Source organism: Taeniopygia guttata, chromosome 4A, assembly GCF_048771995.1.
Source record: "Taeniopygia guttata chromosome 4A, bTaeGut7.mat, whole genome shotgun sequence".
Taxonomy (NCBI): Eukaryota; Metazoa; Chordata; class Aves; order Passeriformes; family Estrildidae; genus Taeniopygia; species Taeniopygia guttata.
In genome coordinates this window covers 5,085,791-5,109,120 of record NC_133029.1, presented here as the reverse complement: position 1 = coordinate 5,109,120, position 23,330 = coordinate 5,085,791, and the positions used below count along the sequence as shown (strand labels likewise).

General features: G+C 42.3%; 1 protein-coding gene across 2 annotated transcripts in view; it reads right to left on the bottom strand.

Moving 5' to 3' along the window:
• LOC100223640 (fibronectin type-III domain-containing protein 3a) overlaps positions 1–23,330 on the bottom strand; it is a 38,894-nt gene that overhangs the window by 13,588 nt on the left and 1,976 nt on the right. Inside the window, exons 2-8 of one of the 2 annotated variants that reach the window (XM_030272446.4) lie at positions 20,427–20,517; positions 8,881–9,016; positions 5,723–5,798; positions 4,791–4,867; positions 3,078–3,315; positions 1,724–1,996; positions 797–852 (exon numbers count right to left, since the gene is read on the bottom strand). In XM_030272446.4, the coding sequence (XP_030128306.4) occupies positions 797–852; positions 1,724–1,996; positions 3,078–3,315; positions 4,791–4,867; positions 5,723–5,798; positions 8,881–8,976 (816 nt within the window). In that variant the 5' untranslated portion in view covers positions 8,977–9,016; positions 20,427–20,517. The remainder of the gene's footprint in view (positions 1–796; positions 853–1,723; positions 1,997–3,077; positions 3,316–4,790; positions 4,868–5,722; positions 5,799–8,880; positions 9,017–20,426; positions 20,518–23,330) is intronic. The other variant, XM_030272447.4, reaches the window with a different exon arrangement.

Here is a 23,330-nt window from a genome sequence, read left to right as displayed (position 1 = left end):
AGGACCCCAGATCAGGATTAGGCACTGACACCTTATTGTCATTTTTTGACAGCTCCCTCACACAATAATCAACCACTGATCCTAAAGACAGCACAGGCTCCATTTGTAAAACTCAAAACTTCTTGTCTGATTTTTTTTGCTGCTTAATTCCCACACTCCAAATTCTCTCTGCCCAAGGCAACACAGCTCTGTGGTAGCTCAAAGTACAGATGTCAGAAGCAGCAGGGAAAAAGTATTAAAGAACCAAAAACCCTCTCAAAAGCTGGAGCAAAGGAACACAACCCCTGTTTGCTGTGTGGATAATGCAGAAAAGAGCTCATTAAACTTGCTCAATATCAAACACAGACATTTTAATTACCCTCACCAGACTCCACCTTCCTAAATAAGTCTCTAAATATTCAAATATTTGCTCCAGTTTCTGAATATAACATCAAAAGAGGATCTATTTGTGTAAACTTTATCCTCAACACTCCTAAATCCTCTCTGCTGAGCAAAGGATGGTTCCAAGAGTGGACACTTCCAAGAGTTTAGCAGGCCCCTGGTTTGCAAGGTAAAGCTCTCTCACACAATGGACATTGGAATATTCTGGGACTACAAGCTGGAAAACTGAGAAATAGTGAATTTCCAGCATGGTTGCCCTTTCCCAGCTATGAACTCTGACAACTAAACAGGATTTATCTTCTCCATTAAAAAAATTAAACCATTAAGAACAAAGAAAAAGGGATTGATAAAACACAAGTTATTTTCTAGGAAGCACAGGCCCAGAAAATAATGGGATTTTAAGGCTAATACTTACGACTGGCTTGCCAATGCTCAAGTGAGTATCACATTTCCTGGATTCTGTGTCAGATTCTGCAATTTAAACACAAACCAGATTATCCCAAAGCCTGAGAGCAACCCAGGCTGTTACCAAAAGGCCACCACGAGATGGAGTTGGCCTCATTAGGACTTGAACAATGGTTCTTATTGTGCAAAGTTCATTTCCCCTGTTTGTTTTGGCTGCGTGAGGGGCAGAAACACCAACTATCCAAAACCAACAGTGGTACAAAAACCCTTTTAGTACATCCTGCACAAAGGGGATCTTTTCCTAATGGAGCAGAAATAGGTTTTCTTTGACAATACAAAAACATTCCTCCAAAAATGAGAGGTGTTAAAAAAAATGACAATAAGATCTTATCTCTGTTTGATGTGTTTTCCTGGAATTTCTATGGCAAAACATTCCCAGTTTGGAAGAAGCCTGACACTGTCACAAAGCAAAGCAAAGACACTGCACAAGGTTTATAGCAGTCACAAGGTATTAAAAAACTGAAATTAGAACTAACTAAACAGCAGCTTCTACAACTGCTCAAATTTTCATATTTCTTGAAGGTTTAACTGGCTCCTGGGTAATCAAAAAGTACCACAAACAGTGACACCAGAAGTTCTGGAAGTACCTACAGGTCACCCTCACTGGGAATATTGATCAGTCCCAGCTCAGAAATGGCAGGGAAGTAAAAAAGTTTAAGATTAAATCTTCCTGAAGACCTTATTTGATAAATACCGAATGAAAAAACTTGATATTCCAGTGATTCCTAGAAAGAAAAAAAAAATCTAACCATAATGGATTTCAGGCTTCCTCTAATTCTGAACAGCCAAATGAATTTATAAATTCAGCTTTTTCAGAACCTGTTTTGCAATAAGTTTATAGAAAAAAACTGAGATTTCCCCTGTCCATGCCACCTACCTCCCATCTCTGCCTCTGGACTGCCTTTTGTTTTTCCTATCTGCTTCTGCTTTAGTGCTCCAACTGCCCCTTGCTGGCCCTTTCCATTCCCATTGGGAATTGTGGCATTGGAAGAATTAAGGACTTTATGTGGTGAGGAGGGAGGGCTGTTCAGTTTATTGTTGGTGTGACCAGTAGCTTGTCTGTCCTTTAGCCTCTTCTTGAGGTGTTCCTGCATTTTGAGACTCCTCTCATCCCTCTGGATGAAGTTTGTCCTCCCGTGGGAACGAGGTTCTGCAAAGAACAGAGAAATGGCTTCATTATTCTGAATTATTCATCGGACATCTGAATCTGTAACTTGGAAAACTCACTAAAACCCAGCCCCTGGAACTTCCCTGTGCTTTGTCAGTCTGGAAGTGCAGGGATTTGGGAGTTTGGGATATTTTTAAACTGAATTTTTGGGCCTTTCTCCTGTCAGCTGGCTCCAGATTCTGCTTTACAGCTGCCTTTCTTCCCTGCTACAGACACATGTACAAAATATTAAGCAAATTTAGGCCCAAACTGAATTTTTCCAACACAGCCTGAATGTTGTTTTAGCCTAGAGCAAGTCAAAATACCTAATTACCAATTTAAGCTTGAAAGACAATGAATGGTCTTACTAAATCTAATTTCTGTTTCAAGTCTTGATAATAAAATAAGGATTAGAGCTTGGTTTAATTCAACATAACTCTAGTCCTTCACTGATTTATTGCTTCGTTCAGTTTTCAGAGTGGTCTGTACTTCATCCTCCACTATGGATAACAACATTTTTTTGGGTTGTTTTTGTTCACTTTTCAGTCATATTTGGACTAAAAAAAAATACATTCATGTATCAAAATTAAGTTCATTTTCAATAAACTTTATGCCAAGGCTGTGAAAAAACTCAGTGGCCAGAGTTTTAGGGAAAAGAGTTTAAGGGAAAGTTTTAGGGGAAAGAGTTTTAGGGAAAGGAGTTTTAGGGAAAGGAGTTTTAGGGAAAGGAGTTTTAGGGAAAGGAGTTTTAGGGGAAAGAGTTTTAGGGAAAGGAGTTTTAGGGAAAGGAGTTTTAGGGGAAAGAGTTTTAGGGAAAGGAGTTTTAGTAGTCACTGCTGTGGGATTTACAGTGGCAAAAGCAGGGATGCATGGAAAATACAAGATTGGAAAATACAACATTTCTCAGGTATAAGTTTGCGTAATTCCTCAAAACCAGAGGATTCAAGCAGAAGAATCAGAGGATACACAAGCACACTTTGCACAGGTGAGTCCCTGAGCCCAGGGGGGTTCTGAGTTAGCAGCACAAGCCCTGGGAGTGCGTGGGGAGCTGTCCCCAGGGCCTGGGGACACGCTGGGCTCTCACCTTGCTCCTGGAACACGTGTGGCGGCGGGTGCTGGTGCATGAACTGCGGCGGGAGCTCGCCCGTGCCGGGCACCGCGGGGAACACGGGGTGAGGGGGCGGTGGGAGCAGGGCGTGGGGGTGATGCATGTAATGGGGCACGTGGGGAGGAGGGGGAGGAGGAGGGGGATGCATGGAAGGATGGAATTCCCCCGAGTGGGGCACCACCACCACTCTCCGAACTCCGTTTTCTTCCACCACCTGCCGGGGAAACGGGAGAAATCACCGGTGAGGCCAGAGACAATCCCATCAAGTATTGGACATTTAATAAGGAATTTCCCTGCTCTGGTTCATCTCCAGATCCTGACAGGCAGGGTTTGCACAGCAGACTGGATTCCAGTGGAAACCAGGCAGGTACTGCTGGGATAAAGTGGAGTTTGAGGCAGTCAGTCTGAACAATCAAAGTGCTGAACAATCACAGAATCCCAGGATGGTTTAGGTAGGAAAAGACCTTGAACTTCATCTCATCCCAGCCTTTCCACAGAACAGGCTGCTCCAAGCCCCATCCAGCCTGTCCTGGAACACTTCCAGAGCTGGGAGTCCACAAGCTGCTCACTCCTGAATTATTTCACCCCACTTTGGCAGAATCCAAGAGAACCAGCCCTGGGCTCCTCCAGACACTGGGAGCACAAAGTTATCACCTCATCTGACAAGAGCAGTCCAGGTAACTCAAGCTCTGATTTAAAGCTGCTTTCCAACTTGTCAATCCCTTGTCAACCAAGGGAAAACAACCCAACCCTGCTGGTTTCAGGTGACAGCAAACACAGAACAAATAAATGTGGTTTTCAGGCTAAGCAGCTCAGTGCTGCCAGGGCTTTGCCCAGTGTTTGCACTGAGGGATCCATTTCACAGCGATCAGAAATTGTCTGGGGGAATCTCAAGGTCTGCAGAGCTGAAGAACAGCAGAAGCCCAAAATGCAGAAACTGCCTGGAGAAGCCAAGAACTCACAGTTACAGGTTTCAAATCTACTCAGAACACTCCTGATTTCCAACATTACTACAACACGAGTTCTCTTTCCACATTTGGTTTTAATTATTCCCTTTTAAAACACATTAATTTAGAAATAAATCAAACTGGGAACTGGGAGTATCTCTGGTAACAACATGCAGGTCTGACCTGAACAACACCCAGGAGTGGAAAATCCATGGGAGTGGAAAAGCAAAGCTGGGAGAACCCTGCTCATTTCCCAAACACATCACTGGAATCAGTGTTTGCATCCCCACCACACTCTGCTCCAGCAGGGCTGCTTTGCTGGAACTTCAGGAGATCAGGGCTGGTAAAGAAAGGGGCACTGAAAATTTGGATAAATTTTTGGATTAAATAGAAAACCTGCAGTCAGTTGGGACTGTTCACATGGCCCAGCTTCACCCTGCAAACAGGACTGATGAAAAATAAACATGTGGATCCTGTTCATGGAGCTCAGACAGTCAATTCAGAGCTGTCCTTGTTAGTAAAAGTGTCTTTAACTGCTGGGAACAGGATTAAAAAATTCCTGGAAACTGGATCAGACATTACTCAGTAACAGAAGGGACAGAACCCACAATAAAGTGAAACAGTTGGTAAGTTCAATGGAAAAAATAGCTTTTTTCGCAGCTAAAATTACCAATAAATAATAAAAAATATTATTAAAATTTCCCCCAAAACCACACAGCAGGAGAAGGAGAAATAAATGTACCTGAGATACGTAACCAGGAGGCACAAAAATCGGCGGCATGGAACCGTTTGGTGACATCATAGGGACATGAGCTGGACCTGGCAGGGACAAGGGGCCACTTTTTAACAATCAAGGCTTTTTCCATCTGGAGACACCTTTTTCCAAAGGTAGGAGCTCACCCTGGAGCCTGAAACATCAGGGATTGCATCCCATTCTCTGTTTGATTATTGGCTTTATCCCAACCACCACACTTTGGCCAACAGTGTCTTTTTAACTGCACAAAAATTTGTATAAATCATTTTAGCTCTTAATTTGTGACAGCCAAAAGTCTGTAGTACTGAAGGTAAATGCAGGTATTGGGGTAAAGCTGAAGTAGGAATTTAAAAATTAATTTTAAATACATAATTGTTTAAATTAAGCTCAAGGGAAGTATTCCTGTAGGGGGTTTGTTGAAAGCAGAATGGACACATTTTTATATAATGTCATGTAAAATGGTGACAAATACTCCAAAAATGGAAATACTGCTAAATTCAACTTGACTTACAGGAGATATTTTGCCCTGACTTGGGTTTGCTGTCACTCACCCAGAAGGTAAAAAGGAATTTAAAGGCACAGAGTGGAGCAGTGACTCCCCCACCTCACAGCACAGGGAGGTACCAGTGCCTGTTAAAGTTCTTTAATTTATTGTGCATTAAATGCCATAAAAATCATGTGCTAACATCCTGGGAAGACACTTAGTCAAGGATCACTGCAAACCCATCTACTGGGAATGAGAATCTGCAGGATTCAGGGAATCCTGGCACATTCCCAGTGCTGCCTCATTTGTGCTTGGACACAAACTGAAAAATTTGATTTCTTCCAGTGTAGCAAACACATCTGACATCACAGAAAAAACCCAGTGGAATAACCCTAGAATCAAAATATTTGGATTCAGGACTTGAGGCTCCCTTTACCTTGAATGCACTGAATGTGTCCATCTTCAGTTGTAATTGTAAATGTTTCACCTGGGTTTACCTGGACAAGAATCACCTGCAGGAAACAAAACACAGAAGAGGGGTTGGGGGCTTTTTAAATTTTAGAAATTCTCTGGGGAAAACCCCCTCTCTTTAGAGACAAACAACAACAGAGCTTTGGTAACCTTGGAGTAAAACAGGAAAATGGGTTGAATGATGGGTAAAATGAAAATATTTCTTCCTACTTCGACACAAAATCCTTGTATTTTTCCTCTGTTTACTCCCAGAAGTGCCTCACTTGATACACATGAAACATGCTTTTAATTTCACATTTCACACTGATTTTTCTGCTTTTACTGAGGCAATAATGACCTGAGGTTCACAATGCATTCCAGGCTTTTCCCAGCACCTCTGCCCTGCAGCTCCTGTGAGCCCAGGTGTGTTTTCCTTGTGGAAGGAATCCAGGCCCCAGTGACACCCTGCAGGTCCCTGTGGTCCCACATCCTCCTGCACACAAATCCATGTGGAGGTGGGCCAGGATCACCCCTCAGGCACTGCTGGGATCCCAAACCATCCCCTCATCCTGCCCCAGCCTCGGGGGAATATTGGCAGCTGCACTCTATTGTAACATCTATGATATTCCACAGCTAATCCTTTAATAAAAGGGGGTTTGGCCAGGTAAGAACTGCAGGTAAACAATTAAAATTCCACCCTGGTGACAGCTCGCACTGATGTAAAATTGGAAATAAAATGTATTTGTTAAAGCAGCTGTGAAAATCAGTATAATTTTATTCAATTCAATTTTTATATTCATGGAGTGACATTTGTAGCAGGTAGGTGAGACCTGAAGAAATCATCTGGTCATTTAATTCCTCGTAAAATGAGCGACACGTGACATTAATGAATTAATTTTTCCTGTGCTGGAGCTCCCTGAACTCCCCAGGCACCTGTTTCACTATCCTCATCACTACAGACTCCAAAGATAAATAATAAACGCTATTTAACACTGGTTTTGCACCTTCTGCATATTGGTGTATTAATCTTTGATTTTATTTTTCATAACCTCCCTTGTAGGGGAGAATTGATGCTCCTCATACAGGAGAATTTACTTTGGGTGGATGATTTGTTTCTGGATATAACAAAGCCACCAAAATCCCTGAAAAGGCCATTTAGGCATTCAGTAATATTTACTATAGTTCCAGGAGGAGAGATGGCAGAGAATACCTTTAAACGTGGCATAATTTGCATTAATAATGAAATTTATGCAGATTTGTCACTTCAGAATGCAAACAAATGCATGACCTCAATGCTAATAAATTCCTTGGGGTAAAGGGAGAGAAGTGGTGTTAATTGTTTAAAGAAAACTGACAATAACGGGCTGGGGATTTGCCAGAGCACACAAAACAGGAAAAGGCTTTGCTGTGGATCCAGGATTCCACAGGCAGGGATTGACCTCGGGAAAAGGCTCATCTTTGAGGACAAAACTCAGCAAGAAAAGGATTGTTTGAGAGATTAGAGCCTCTGAGGGTGGCACACCTTCAGCACAGGCTTCCAGGAACTCCAGCTCTCAGCAGCAGCTCAGGAGAAGGAGGGAAGGATCCCAACAGTGCAGCAATCCCAGGGCTGCAGCAGTGGGAGCCTGGAATCCCAGGAATGCACAGGCCATGTCTCAGAGCAGTGCCTCGCTGGAATTAATGAAGCAAATGCAGTCCCAGGCACCTTCCAACAAGGAACATTTCCAGGAAGCTGAGCTGAGCACCTCTGTAGGGCTGGTGGCACCAGCACAGCCAAAGCTGCTCAGCCACAGCTCTGCTTTTAGCCCTATTTACACATTTTTTGGATCCAGAAACCCTCCCAGGAAGCTTCCAACTTTTGCACTAAGTGAAATGGAGCTAATGAATTCACTGGCCAAACACACAGGTTTGGTTTCTGGAAACAAATCTCTCTACAATAATTAAGTATTAGCCTGTCCTCCCCAGCACTAGTAGAGAAATAATTAAAAATCCTCTGCATTAATAAAGATTCTAAGCCAAGACTCTCTTTAAAAGATTCTATTTAAATTTCAAATCTGCTCTTCAAATGCATCTCCACAATATGACTCTATTATTTTCCTTTTTCTTTTTTTTTTTTTTTTTTTTTTTTTTTTTAATGTCACCTGATTGCAAAGTCTCCTCTAGGTCCTAAAAATGTCACTGACTGCCACCTCCATGTCCCACACACACAGCCCTGGGGACAGGGGCCAACTAAATCTACATGATCTCCTTTCCTCATGAAACCTGAGCCACCTGAGCCACCTCCCAGCTGGGCAGGGCTGAAATTTCACCTTCCTCTGCCAGAACTTCAGAAATACTTTGGAGACTTTGCTCATTTCCAGACATACTCATTGTACTTCCACCTCCAGGGTCTGAGGCAGAAAGGGAAAAGGACTTTTTATTTTAAAAAGCCTATTTTTCCAAGTATATAACTGAAACAACACAGATTTCTCCTTCTAAACTGCAACAACGACAAATTAAAGGAGATCTTGTAAACTTTCAGCATTTATGGACTACCAGACCTCAAAGGATGGGAAAAGCTCCCAGTATTTGTAGTACAAACACTCAGCTCTTTCTGCCAAACACTAAATTAACATTTACTGACAATTTACACAGACTTGAGCTTCAAAATTGTTCTGCTGCCACTTTTTACCTGTATTTTTAATCCTACCAGGGACTTCTGAAGGGTTGTGTCCAATAAAGCTCTAAAATTTCAGCTAAACACACTCAGGTTTCACCACTGCACTGTAATTATTAATGAAGACACTTAAAACCAGGAAGCCAAGGTCTTTCCTTTCATTTTCCTGTAATAGATTTCCTCTGCAATCCCTTGCTAATCTTTATTCATTACTTCACAAGAGCTTCAAAACCTTTATTAACTTCTAAATTTTTCCTTTGAATTTTGGAGTTTGCAGCTCCATTTTAAAGCCCTTTTTTCACACCTGTCCATTGGCTGGGAGCTGAATGATTTTTTTCCTCTCTCCATTTGCACTTCTGTTTAACTCCTGATGTCAGTGCTCACAACCTCATCCTTCCCCAGCTCTCAGACCCGTGGCAGAGCTGCCTGGTTTTTGTGGAGCCACCGTCCCAGTTGCTCCCAGTGCTCCCAGTTCAGGGCTCACTTGCCTGCTGGATGCTGTCCCCGTTGACCATGTGAGGTAGAAGTGGCACTTCATTCAGCAGAGGGGTGGCTTCCAGAGGGGGCGGCTGCTCAGCCATCATTTCTTGGGATCACTCATGGACACCTGCTCACCTCAACCACCTGCTCCAAGAAAAACAGGGATGAGGTCAGATCCAGCTCTCCCTTCCTTAAATCATTCCCTGTTTTGTTTGACAATCTCGGCTCTGCCAATTCAGAGTATTCCAAGTGCACACAAATAGTCCAATATTATCCTGTTTTTCACTTTTAACTCCTCTCTTGTAAGCAATAAATGCCCTTTTTCCAAAATTCTCCCCTTTAATTATAAGGAATGTTCAGTCATGAGTGCTGGAATTGGTACCTCAGTGCAGCAATTACACAGTAGAAAAATTTACATTTATACAGCAATTTATTCCCAAATTTGCATTTCAGATTCTTAAACTGCTTCCACTCCAGACCCCAATAATGCACATACCAATTTACATTTCACTGATGACCAAAAAAATCCAAACCATGCAATTTCTCCAACACAAAATCTGCCAGGGTGAAAACAAAGCTTAAGTCAACACAAAACCCTGCTTTGTCCCAAAATTTTTGACTGAGAACAGTGGGGAAATGTGAATGTAAAAATGGTGCAGAGTTGTGAGCTTCCAGGGAATAATCTGTAATTAGAGCAAGTCAAAATACACATTATACAAATTAATTATAGTAATTAGAGCAAATCAAGCTGCAAGCTTCCAGTGGTAGGGAATTTTCAGTGTATAGTTAATCCAGCATCCATAAAAAGCACAAGATAACAGGATACAGGAAATGCTGACACTTCCTGCTCCTTTCCCATTACCTCCCATAAACTAGAAGGCAAAATGTGGTTAGAAGGCTCCAATTCCTTAAAAATAAAAAGCAAACCACAAAACACCCCCCTAAATCTGTTCATGAACCGAGTCAGGCTGCTTCAAAGTGTCAGATCTTTCTCCAGTTCTCCACAAGCAGCAAGGAAAGGGCAATTTTTGGAGAAGAAAAAAGACAAAAACTGCTTAGTTCTGTACCTGTGGGACTGCATTTCCAGCAGATTAGCAATAGTAGGAGAAATATAATATAATTAGCATAATTTCTTCTGGTTTTAACTGATTTTGTACAGAAAGATCTGTAAGAAAGCTGAGATTACAAAGGTTTTTCCTGTGTTGTCAAGACAAGGCAAAGGAGCTGGTGGAATCCACTGATAAAACACCCATTCCTCCTTTGCAAAAGCATCTCAAGATCAGAGATGCAATCACACAGCCACAAAATGCAGCACAACAAACTCCTCAAGACTTCCCAAAACCCAGCTCCTTTCACAAGGAAATTCTTTTCCAGGGCTGCTCCAGTAACAGCTTTAAGAAGCCAAACATCACTGCAAGGTGCAAGGGCTGGACAGGACCTCAAAGATCAAATTTGCATCAGGTTTGGCCTAAATACACTTAATAATACACTGAACTGCCTTAGCATGGTGTTTATTTCCTGAATAAAATAATCTCCTTTTTGTCAGGTCAGGAATTGCCTCTGCCAAGATGCAAATTTTAACTATTCCACTTAAAAAACCCTGCCTGGAACAGTAAAATTCAGGCAAAGATTTCTTCCTCTACACCTCTCCTATTTGTTGAGATTGGATCTAAGCCTTAAGAGCCGTAACAGGAATTCACTGTATACAGGCAAAATGAAAATTCTTTATTTTATATAAGAATATGAATTCCTTGAATCTCAAAGATGACAGAAATTAGTACTTAAAATAAAGAGGAAAACCCTTTACCAAAGGGTAACTCCTTCTGCATTGAAATTCAACTACCCCAAATAAGCAGCTGCAGAAAAATGTGTTCTGAAACAGGACCCAAAGACACCTGCAAATAAAGGTTCAGAGTTTCTATGCTCATCCTCTGCAGCTTTAAATTAAGTTCAGAGATTCTGTGCTCATCCTCTGCAGCTTTAAATAAAGGTTCAGAGCTTCTCTGCTCTTCCCCTGCCTTGGCTGAATTTAATTGTCTCTTTAGGACAAATTATACAGCAGAGCCCCAACATCTCTGTGGTTTTTAGAACCCTTCATCTCCTGCCTAATGACACAGGGAGGATTTCATTTACATGGACACCTCCACACACTTTCTGCTTGCTTAATGCTGTAACTTCATTTCTCTGATGAAGAATTTAATATCTGGAGCAACAGGAAATAATTGGTTTTAAACTGTTAATGATAAACTCAAAAAATAGCAAGTTTTGTGTCTTAGTAGCAATGGCCATATGTCAGGGAAAACAGAAGTATTGACAGGAACAAAACTATCTAAAGAGGTTTTGGGGCAGTTTCACCTGGCTCAGAATGTTGATATTTCCCTGTGCAGCTGGGCTGGGGTGGCTGCAAGTAGCAGAACACTGAGGACAAAGAGGGACATCGTGACAAATTAGAAAAAAACAAGTTATTTTGGGTTTTGAGTAGTGCTTCATTCCTTGAAAACACTGATAAGAGCAGCAAAATCACCCTGCCCTCCAAGGGAACACAGTCAATGAATGTGGGACTCAACCCCTCCTCTGTTCAACAGGTAAAACTTTTCCAGGGAAACAAATCCATGGATTCACCTCTCCAAAGTCTCCATTTCACTGGAGGAAGTAGGTGGTATTTGGGTAAATAAAAAGAGAATTCCTGAAAAGTTATTACATACTCAGCACAATTTCCTGCAAAACAAAACAAAGACAGAGCTCTATCTTGAAAAGCCATTTCCCAACACCCTCCCATAGCTGGCCTGGAGCAGGGAATGCAGTCCTGCTCTCCCTGCAGGGCAAGGCTGCTCCTGAGGGAAAGGTGGAGGACAACCAGCACAGGGGCAGAGAGGAGATTGCAGCATCCCAAACCTGCCTCCATCCTCACTCCCACACTCAGGCATCACAGAATCCAGCATGGTTTGGGTTAAAAGGAACCTTAAAGCTCATCCAGTACCACCCCTGCCATGGGCAGGGACACCTTCCACCAGCCCAGGTTGCTCCAAGCCCTGTCCAATCTGGCCTTGGACACTTCCAGGGATCCGGAGCAGCTTCTCTGGGCACTCTGTGCCAGGGCCTCAGCACCTTCACAGTGAAGGATTTCTTCCCAATCTCCCATTTAAATCTACCTTCCTTCAGCTTAAAGTCTTTCCTTCTTGTCCTGTCCCTCCATCCCTTGTCCCAAGATCCCTCTCCAGCTCTCCTGGAGCCCCTTTAGGCCCTGGAAGGAGCTCTGGGGTCACCCTGGAACCTTCTCCTCTCCAGGTGAGCACCCTCAGCTCTCCCAGCCTGGCTCCAGAGGGGCTCCAGCCCTGGGAGCAGCTCCATGGTCTCCTCTGGACTCTCTCCAGCAGCTCCAGGTCCTTCCTGTGCTGGGAGCCCAGGGCTGGAGGCAGCTCTGCAGGTGGGGTCTCACCTGAGCCGGGCAGAATTCCCCTGCTGGGAACAAGCCCTGGAATCAGGGGGTTCAGGGGGCCAGGGCAGCTCCAGCCTCTCCTCCACCAACACTCCTGAGTTCCCAAGTTTCACATCATCCCTAAAAGTCTGTCAGTGGTTCCAGGCTTCCTCTAAATCCTTGGATTTCCCCCCAAACCAAGTCAGGTTGGAGAGGCAAATGCAGCTGGACCCACCCAAAGGGAGAACTGCATCAAAGAGCTGCTTGGTCCCTAAAGCCACTTTATTCCAGCAAATCTCATGAACAGCAGCTCAAACTGCTTTTGCTGTGGTCTGTTCTTGGCACTGAGGGATTTATCACCCCCAGGAACTATTCAAGTGGTCAGGAAAAAAAAAAAGAAAACAAGGAAAAAAGTACAGTCCTGGGAATTCACAGGCTGCACTGACATTAAAGATGAGCTAATACACTAAATCTTGCATTCTAGACTAAAAATTAGCATGAAAAATCCCATCTGGAAGCATTAAAGACCAGGCAAATTTTGTAATTTATAGGAATAAACTGAAATTTAGTGACTCATTAAATATGAATCAATAGCAGAACTTGTAGAGGTGGCTCTACAGCTTTGTCACAGTCCTGAAGATTTTTGACTCACTATGGAATTAAACAGATTAAATTTTAGAAAGGTTGCATTTTGCAAGGGCACTTCTGGCCTGATTCATTTTTTGCCATAGTTTCTATTACACATCAGCTAAAGGTCATTAACAAACCTGAATTCAGCTGAATTCAGCCCACAGATCCACAAAAAAATAAAATAATTTGCATTAATCATCTCAGCAACAAACCTGAAGCTGGAAGAAGTGATAGTGGGTAACACATTTCTAAGTAAAATAGCTTGAGCTTTTGTTTTCAAAGATTATTCAACATCTAAAAAGCTGAAATACAGTTATTTTTCACAACAGAACTTATTTTAAACTAAACAAACCAATCCATATAGTAAAAACGGGCCCTGAGATGTGTTCTGGACTAATTCAACAATCTCATGTAACATGGTCCTGTTCCCATATTCAAAATAAGGCAACATTTTCCAGGGACACTCTCACCCTACAAAGGCTTCTAAGAAAACCAGAAAATCTCCAGGACTGCCCTTCCAGCAAACAATTCTCATCCACACAGCGCTGGGCCTGACCTCACTTCCTGCTGCAGCAAAAATCCAAGTTCTGAAAGGCTCCAGCATCAGCCTCCCTTTGGTGCAGCCCAAATTCCAGGTGAGCTCTGCAAGGCTCCAGCATTAGCCTCCCCTTGCTCCAGCCCAATTCCAGCCAGCACAGCCTCTGGAGCCTGGCCAGCCCCCAAGGAACACTCGATTCTCATTGATTCCAGCTCACATTCCATGGAAAACTGCTCAGCAGCTCCCTGGGAGCTCCTGAGGGCTGGCTGATACGGGATCATCCCACCCCAAGTCTGGAAAACGTCAGGGATCCACACCAGACAGTTGGAAATGCTAAAATTCACAGAATTCACAGAATTACTAGGTTGGAAGAGACATTAAAGCTCACCCAGTCCAACCCACGCCCTTGTCTCCAACCCAGCTGCCTCCAATGGTTTGGATCCCAAGTGGAATAATGAGAAATTCCAGGGCACGGGAGCAGTTACAGACAAATGGCTGGAATTTGGGTTCTTCGAGGACTTTTCCAACCATAATGATTCCATAAATGTTTTGTAAACTCCTGGGAAGCACTCCCAACATTCCTGGGCCTCCTTTAGTCATTTCCAACATGCAGCTCTGTCACTTCTACTTCAGTGACACAGGAGAAACAACTTCAAAATTGTCACAACAGTATCTGGAAGAAATGCTCTGGCCAGAAGAATCTTCTTGGATAAACACATCACTCCTGTTTTATCAAGGGTTTTTGGAGCAGTCACCATTTTTTTACAATCTACAATTTATAGACGTTTCTCTTTAGGCACCAACAGTAAATTTCCAGTATTTACTGCAGACATGCATGTGTATTTCTTAATGGCAATAGAAAAGAAATAGGAAAAAATTAATAAACTGAAAAAAACCCCATTTTCATTAGATTGTATCTTTTAGTCATGCTATCTATTGTGCAAATGTGTTGCAGTATTATGGATTTTGCGAGTTTCAAAGTTCCTGTTATCTCAAATTAAAGTATTTCCCTATTATATTAAAAATCTCTCTCCAGAAAGATCTCCCACAGACTTTAAATGGGAGGAACACTGCAGACAGGCATGGATCAGCTTTATTCCACTGTCCAGAGAAGAAACCAAACAGATTTCATAAACAGTGAAAAATAAAGTTTATAGCCCCAGACAGAAGCTGTCCCAAAGGCTGGATTTTCATTACAGTAAGTGCTGGATTTAAGATGAGAAAGTTCCCATTCCAAGGAGCTTATTACTTAAATGGAGACTTTATTTTTTTTTTTTTTTTTAATACAGCATGCCTGAGTCAGAAAGAACAATACGTACAGGAAGGAGAGCCTGAAATTCAGCAGGGACTTCCTGATTTCCAGGTTCAGTACATAATGCAACCTGCCAGCCCGATCCTAAATTTTCAATTATTGCAGGAAGTAAACTAGTCTAATATTGCTCTTTACTAAAAGCAGTATTGTATAAACAGTTAAAGCTTTACTTACACCTTTTTTTAATGACAGAATTACTAATTAGTATTGTAAATATTACATAATATAAAGAAGTACAGCAAATATATTTTCTCTGAGCAGGGGGAAATCCCATGCTTTCTGATAGAGAATATTATTTGTTACTGCCATGCCTTAGAATTCAGATCTCCTACAACCTGAAGTATTTTACACTCCACTCTGTCAGTTCAACTTTCCATCATTCATCTCCAAAGGCTGTTAAAAAGAACAACCACAGAACCATCCCAAAGCCATCCCCAACCTCAGGCTAAGGAATAACCTTGTCAAAAATATCCAACCTTAATTATGACTCCTAAAAAACCCATATACACCCCACACAATTCTAAAGCAGAAAAAATTGGGGAAGTAAGACCCAAGCTGCCCTCTCCCACCCAAATGTTTCCAATAAACAGCATTAACAAGGTGTTGAAGGTACCATCCCACTCCTAAAATAGTTTGTGCCCCAGGACCACACGTGAGACCTGCTGGATGCACTGGGTTTACTTTGAGCAAGATGAAGGCAAGAGAGATTTAACAGCAGCTCGGTTACAACCTGAGCTCTGCAGGGACCACCCCTGCTCCATAAGTCATCTGTTCCCCACTAAATCCATGTTTTGATTAAAATCCTGGAAATCATTTCTAACGGCCCCCAAGGGAATTAGGCCACAGCATCTTGTGGGAAGTTTGGCTTCCAGCCAGGAGGGCAACACAGCCTTGAGCCTGAAAATGTTCCTCATGATTTACCCAAAAAATGGGCTCAAATATTCTGAATATTCAGAGAACCTGCCTGAAAATGTTCCTCATGGTTTACAAATGGGCTCAAATATTCTCAATATTGAGAGACCCTGCCTGAAAATGCTCCTCATGATTTACCCAAGAAATGTGCTCAAATATTCTGAATACTGAGAGCTCACCTGAAAATGTCCCTCATGACTTACCCAAGAAACGGGCTCAAATATTTTGACTATTCAGAGGCTGATCCAGGGGTGGCTTTGACCCAGTGAGGTCTGTGACCCCAGGAAAGCTTCTTGGAATAGGAACTTTCTCATCTTAAATCCAGCACTTACTGTAATGAAAATCCAGCCTTTGGGACAGCTTCTGACTGGGGTTATAAACTTATTTTTCACTGTTCATGAAATCTGTTTGGTTTCTTCTCTGGACAGTGGAATAAAGCTGATCCATGCCTGTCTGCAGTGTTCCTCCCATTTAAAGTCTGTGTGAAATCTTTCTGGAGAGAGATTTTTAATATAATAGGAAAATACTTTAATATGGTGTCACAAACCCCATATTTGACCTCACCAAAATTCCAGCCCAGCTCCACACACACAAGACAAGGCTCCCACACTCTGCTCCAAGAGTTTGCATTTAGCACTGACCAAATTACAGAAGGATTTTTAATTTGCTATTAGCGCTCATCTCTCAGGCCACCCCGAGACCTCAACACTCCTAAAATCTTCCCTGGAGGAGGACTAAGATTGGGATTGGAGCCCTCATTTCCCAGACACCAAAACCCCTAAAATCACCCAGAACCAGCAGATCCAACCCAGCAAAGCCACGGGAGCTCTGAGCCGAGGGATGGGATCGACTTTCACCCCTCTGGATCGGGTTCCCGGGGGAGCGTGCCAGGAAAGCCATCAAACAATTGTCCCCTGCAGCCTCCCCAGCACTCCAGGATTGTTTTCCAGCCTGAAACTCCATCCCTCAGGATTCCAGTGCCCACCCTCCAGCCTTACACTCACGTTTCCCTGCTGCTCTTCCCAAAAGAAACTCCACTGGAAGAGCTGGGAGCTCTGGGCAGGAAAGCACTGTCAATGCCCAGAGTGCATTAATTTGATTTGAGCTCTTATTTAATATTATGCTCATGTTAAGGCCATGCCTGCCCTCAGAATTATTCATTTAGGAGGCCCATAAAAATTGGCAATAACAGTTTCTATAATGCAAACATGACATGACTTTTAGATAAATATTTTCCTTCGTTGTTTTAGTTCTTTTTTGGCTTTTCTGTTACTACCAGAAAAGAAGAGTTGAATCCTGAGCACTTGTGTTCTGCTTCCTAAGTGACCAGTTCCACAAATCAAAATCCAGGAGTCCCTGAAAGGTCCTATTCCTGTCCTAATCCCAGTCCTGCTTCTACAATCGTCCAGAGAACAGAGGAACAGAGCACCTCAAAGGACTGAGCTATTAAGGTGCTTCATTCTTATTTCAGCTTAAAAAATAAAGGGATTAGGAATTTTCAAGCTGCAAAAATGTTGTTACCAAAAAAAAAAAAAAAAAAGAGAAAAAAAATAATTAAAAATAAAACTATCTTTCCTTCCACCTGTTAGGAAGGTGACTCTTTCTGGAATAAGCCAAGGTGCTCATTTGAACTCTTAATGCTACACAAAGCAAAAACTTTCAAGCTTAGATGAAAAAGCCTTTATTAAGTGCAACTTAACAATGGGCTTGTTTTAAATATGATTTTCCAAGTGTAAAGCTGTGAATTTAAAACATTATTCTGTTTTTTTTAGGCCTTGAAGCAAACCAGTTTATTTACACATTAACACATTACTATGGAAATTCTGTATCCAAATGGTTCTCTAAATCACTTGGAAGCTATGGAAGTAACAGACACCACAGTCCATGGAAAATAAATCCAAAAAACTTCTCCCCAGAGGCACAAGACAGAGCACAAGCCCTGTGTGTGCCTGGAATTCTCTCTTGGACCTGAACTGGTCAACAAAAAGGCAGCTGGAATTCCCACCTGGAAGTACCACAGAGCTGAGCAGATGAAACAAAGAATTTCCAAGTGTGCCAAGGTTTGCCAGCTGGGAACTGCAAGTTCCTACAGGGAGCTGCACCCTTTCCCAAGGCTCTGAAATCCAGGAGAAGGATCTGCACAACTGAGCACAGCTATTCTCCATGGGACACATTTGTCTTGAAGTGGAAGGAACAACTGAAGGCATTTTATGGTAATTTTTTTCCTTGAAAATAAAAAAGTTCTGCCCATTTACCAGATTGCAGGGGAAAAGTTCAGTTTGAAAGGCTGGAAGCAACCCAAAGGAATGGCTGCTGTGTGTGCAGACACGTTCCCTCCAACAGGAACACATCATTCCACAGCACCTTGTTCATCCCAGTCCCTCCCTCCAGCCAGGAACACCCAGCTCATGGCAAGGAATAAATATTAAAGGATTTAAAAAACTTTTTTAAAAGATCTTTCAGTGAGGATCAAGAAAAGTGGGGAATTTAAGTGCACCCTGAGCTTGGCTGCTCTGCTTTGTCCTGTGCCATGTGTGTCCAAACCTGCATGAAACCTCCTGGGATTGAGGCAGGAAAGCACCAAAACTGAGCCCTATTTAGTGCCAGAGCTGGGTGATACCTCCATGAATTTGGGAGCATTATGGGATGGCAGACACACACAGCTGGTATGAGACAGAGGTGATCCAAAAGCTCTTTCCCAAATGCTTGCATTCTGCATCTTCACCGATTTATTCACTTTAAACTCGACTCAGGGAGGGCAATGATGCAGATTATGAAAACCAACAGCAACCAGGACATTTCCAGGAGAGGTTCCCTACCATGAGACAGCTGAGAGCAGTCAGCTGCTGTCTAATCCAACAAACAGGAGGAAAAGCAGGATTTCACAGGTGGAACAAACAGGAGTTTGCTCTCAGGTTTCCGCAGGCTCTAAGGAAGCAAAGGTTGATTTTCCACCAGCTCTGATCTGCAAATCACCAGTGTTGGATGCAGCACAAACAGGCCTCTCTCATTTAACAACCCTCTTAAACCAGGACTTCAAAAACAAGCAGAAAACCCCAGCAAAAGCAAAGGATTTCTTCGAATTGGAGCAGATTAAGCAAACTCTGAGCAAGGAGGAATTATTTTGATACAGCAGCTGAAGATTTTTCCTTGCACAACACCAGAGGGTGGAGGCTGTAACACTTTAACTGAGCACTGGGTCAAAATAGGCTGGTTAGAACAGGTTATGCTTAAACCCAGGGCTAAAACACACCAATAAATGACTGCAACTACCACAGCTGAGCAGCCTTGTGGCATCAGACCATGTGCATTTTTTTAGTTCATGGAAAATGCAAGGGGGAAATGCAAGTGTGAGATCATCCCCATGAGGCTGGAGCAGGAACACGTCCCTCAGTCTGGCCAGGACCAGCACAGAATCACTGCCACAGCTCAGCTGATGGCTGGCAACACACTGAAATCATTCTTTTCTCCACCTGAGCTTTGGATATTTATTTGCAAATCAATGAACCTGCTGGAAGTTTGGGGATTGAATCACATTTTTATGTAACTGCCTAAGTAGAAATTATCAGTTTTGAAAAACCTAAGGATGACAGTTTATATACGTTTTTATCAGGTTTATATTTTAAGAAATCCAGGCATTAAAAAGCAAAATGACAATTTACAATACACCAAAAGGCTGTTTACATAATATCTTCCAAATCTGAATAGTTCCTCTAAATAATTTTCACCCCTCACATTGAAATGGACAAAAATACACACCTGGGTGACCAGATTAAAGTTTTTTTCAAGCAGGATCTGCTTAGAACCAACATGAACATCTTGCAAGTCCTTCAGGAGCATAAAACTCCTCCCATGCAAACATTAAACTGCCTTCACTCCTGACTGGAGATAACAAACCCAAGTGACATCACTGGGAACTTTAATACCTCATCCAGCAGAACTGAAAGCAACTGATTCCCATGGAAGAGATATTAATGCTGAAATTATTTAATAAAGGGCATGGAAGAGCAGATAAAAATACTTCATCTGAATTTATAAACCTGGAATTAACCTGCTTAAATGCTTTTCCTCCCAAAACACCAGTACAGATCCAGGGAGTGCAGCATGATTATCACTTCTTTCTTTATCTCTTGTATGAAATCCATCTGCTGATCATGTTTTGCTTTCCAATACTCCTCCCCAGGTTTTGACAGTTTCCTTTGTGCTTTTCCAGCAGATCAGTACCCCGACCTGACCAGTTCCATGAGAAGGAACTCAGTTCCATGATCTCCAACTAAAACCAAAGGATCTGAGCAAGGCACTACCAGAATGCTGTCACCCACTCCAGCTGTTCTCTACACAGGAAATGCATTTGGCTAAAAGCATAATTTACTTTCTTTATCCAAAGCAAATTATGCAATTCTCTCCAAGAGAAAACTTCCAGCTAAGTGGGTGAAGGGAGAAGAAAGAGTAAGAAATGTGAATATAGAGATAAGGCTGCCACCCTACAGTATCAATAAAGTTCCTGTGGAAGCAGAAACTCTTCTTGCCTCAAGAACTCAATCAGTTCTTCCTTCCCTAATTCATTTTTTCCATTTGATAAGAAGTTGTCCAGAACTTTCTTCCAGAAAAAAAAAAAAAAAAAAAAGTCCTAGGTTTAGAGGTCTGTCAAATACATTCACTTCAACTTAAACTGTTACTTAGAGACTTAATGAGAAAATAAAAATAATAAAATCCGGGAGAATCCTAAATTCTGTGTAATTACCGTTGTCACTCTCCTGACTTGGAATTCCTCCTGGTGAGTGTTCCAGTGCCTGCTGCAGAGTGAGCAATGTGTGCTGTCCTCAAGCTTCTTTCTGCAGGCAAAAACCCCACACGTTCATGTTAGTGCCTTGGCAAACATGAAATCTGAAGTAAAACAAGCTGAAGGGAACACCAGAGATCCATGGAAAGAGCAGAAGCCAGGAGGCAACAGGCAGTGGCAACTTCACTGGGAAGTTCTTTGGATATAACTGGATTTATTTAGTTACTATATACCTGTTCTATTCCTCTGCATGGCAATAAAGACAGAAAACTCAGGTTCCAAACATATCCAAATTTAAATTGTCATGCACACATTTCCCACCTGATAATGGACATAAAAAGACATAAATTGTACATAAAGCTGGAAATACAACCCCAGTTTGCTGTTACAGGGCAGCACAGCTTTATTCTAGAAACTGCTCCACTAAAGATGCTCCAACAGAAGGAAATTAACAGCTCCAGGAGTCGTTAAACCACTTCAGATGTTGGATTTAATAATGTAAAAATCACCACCTTTCTCAAGCTGCATCCAGCACTAAAACACTTCCTAAACTGAGCCTTCTTTTGGCCCTGCAAACACATGATGTTTTTGCAGGGATCAGTCAATCCCCAATATTGTTCTTCACTGGACTATTAAGGCTGGAAAAGGTCTCCAAGATCATCCAGTCCAACCTGTGCCCAACCCCACCTTGTCACCAGCCCAGAGCTCTGAGTGCCACCTCCAGTCCTTCCTTGGACACCTCCAGGGATGGGGACTCCAAACCTCCCTGGGCATCCCCTTCCAATGCCTGGCACCCTTTTCATGGAGAAATTCCTGCTGAATCTCTAAGGATAAGGCCCAGGCAGTTGCAGGGTGTTCTGCAGTTTACTGGACGCTCCAAAAAAAAAAATCTCAGTCCTGGTGGCTCCTCAGGCTGCCTGGAGGAGCTCCCACACAGCAATCCATTGTCATTGTCACCAAAAAGCTGATACTGTCTTCAGGTCACACTGATGACATCACTTGAAGATGCTTCTGAAGTCACAACCTAACAAATGTTCCTCCTGAGCAACTTCAAATGAGACACTGGAAAAATATTGAATATAAAGCATCAGGCCTCAGAGTGAATCCTGGGCAAAAGGAGGCATTTTCTACATCAATCAAGATCCTGGGAACAAGGGGAGATTTACATTAGGATTGAAAGGGCCCAAGGGCTGCGAGCCAGTGGTCTGTCTGTGCTGGTCAATACACAGAAAGGATTGTGTTAGCACCACTGAAAGAATAAATTATCGCTGCTTTTACAATAAGCTCTTCAAGAATGCAATAAAGAGTTCAGTGTGTGCTCCTCACTCAGGAATCCAAAACTTTTCAGTGAAGGTCTGGCTTGCAGCAATGATAACAGCTGAAAACCAACCATCTTGACCTTGGGAAGCTTCATGACAATGTGCTAAAAACAGGTGAAAAATGCACAGGTTCCTGCTTCCACATCCCCCAACCTTGAGGCCAGAGCCTTGAGCAACCCCAGGTTTAAATACTGAAAGTTCAAACCTGATGCTTTCAGACAGACCAAAATTAGAAGTGAGAAATGTAATTTTTTTCCCTCAAGCCTCTTGCCTCTTGCAGGATTACTAATATTGAGGTTTTCTCATCTGCTTTCAGAGATAATTTTAAAATTCTTCTCCAATTCAATGAAATCATGACAGGAAATTAAGAAAATATGTTACTAGGGAAAGAATTCTTACAATATTTCATAGCAGCTCCTGACTTTGATGAACAATATTATAAGAATGTCTTCTCAGTCACGTATTTCCTTCTAAATCTGACAAGTTTCTCAGTTGTGGAAATAGCAAGTCACCAAATAAAAATGCTACTCTTTCAAGCTTAAAAGATAAATTTTAATTTGCATGAAATTCACCCAAGGCCAGGCAGAATGAGTGCAGAATACTGGAATTTCTCCTGTCTGCACAGTCCATATGAAGTGTTTGTTTTCTAAGGACTCGCCAAACCTTTCCTAAAAATAACCATAAAAGATGACAATTGTTGGCTGGGGTGGGACAAGCCCCACAGTTAACAGGACACTAATGCCAACCCCGAAAAATGACAATCAAAAGGTCATGAAAAGAGTTATACAGAACATTTATATCCAGATTTGGTGTCAGTGCAACATCAAAGAGAGATGCAGCTTCTGATCAAGGCTTGTGGCAGGAAATGGATTTGTGTAGACAAAGTTATCTTTATTCTCTCTCAATGTGAATCCACCAGGAGTTATTGTTTTAAAGCATTCTAACATCCAATTCCTCAAAACCACTGAAGAAAAATGAATTACCAAAAATCAGCTGTTTCAAGAGAAGAGCAGGGCAAGGTGGCATTTGTGCACAAGGAGCTGAAATAATTCCACTGCATTGTCAAAGTGCTGCTTCATTCCAGCTGAAGCCAAGTTTTCCAAAAACTTGCTGCAACAATCCTGAGCTACAGCTGAGTGAATAACTTGTAAGAGCTTGCTCTAGGAGCTGTGTGAGCCGTCAGTGCCAGCCCTGTTTATCCACAGGCTGCCCCATGAAGGATCCAAAACAGAGAGATCTGGGATCCAGTGAGTTAGTTCAACTCTCTAGAAAATGAGATTTATTTGATCCCAGCTGAGAACAAAAGATTCCCAGACAACAACAGCGCTCCAAAACTTTCCAAGATTTTGAAACAGGAAGGTAAAAAGCCCAAAGAGAGAGGAGAGTGTAATAGCTGGCTGCTTTTCAACACCCATGATCACACACTGAGCCCTGAGAAAGTCAACATCTTTCCTATTTTACCACCTTATCCTCTTTCACAAATTACATAAACCAAGGGAAGGAATGCGAGTGTGGGAAGCAACTCAGGCTGTGCTTACTTACACAG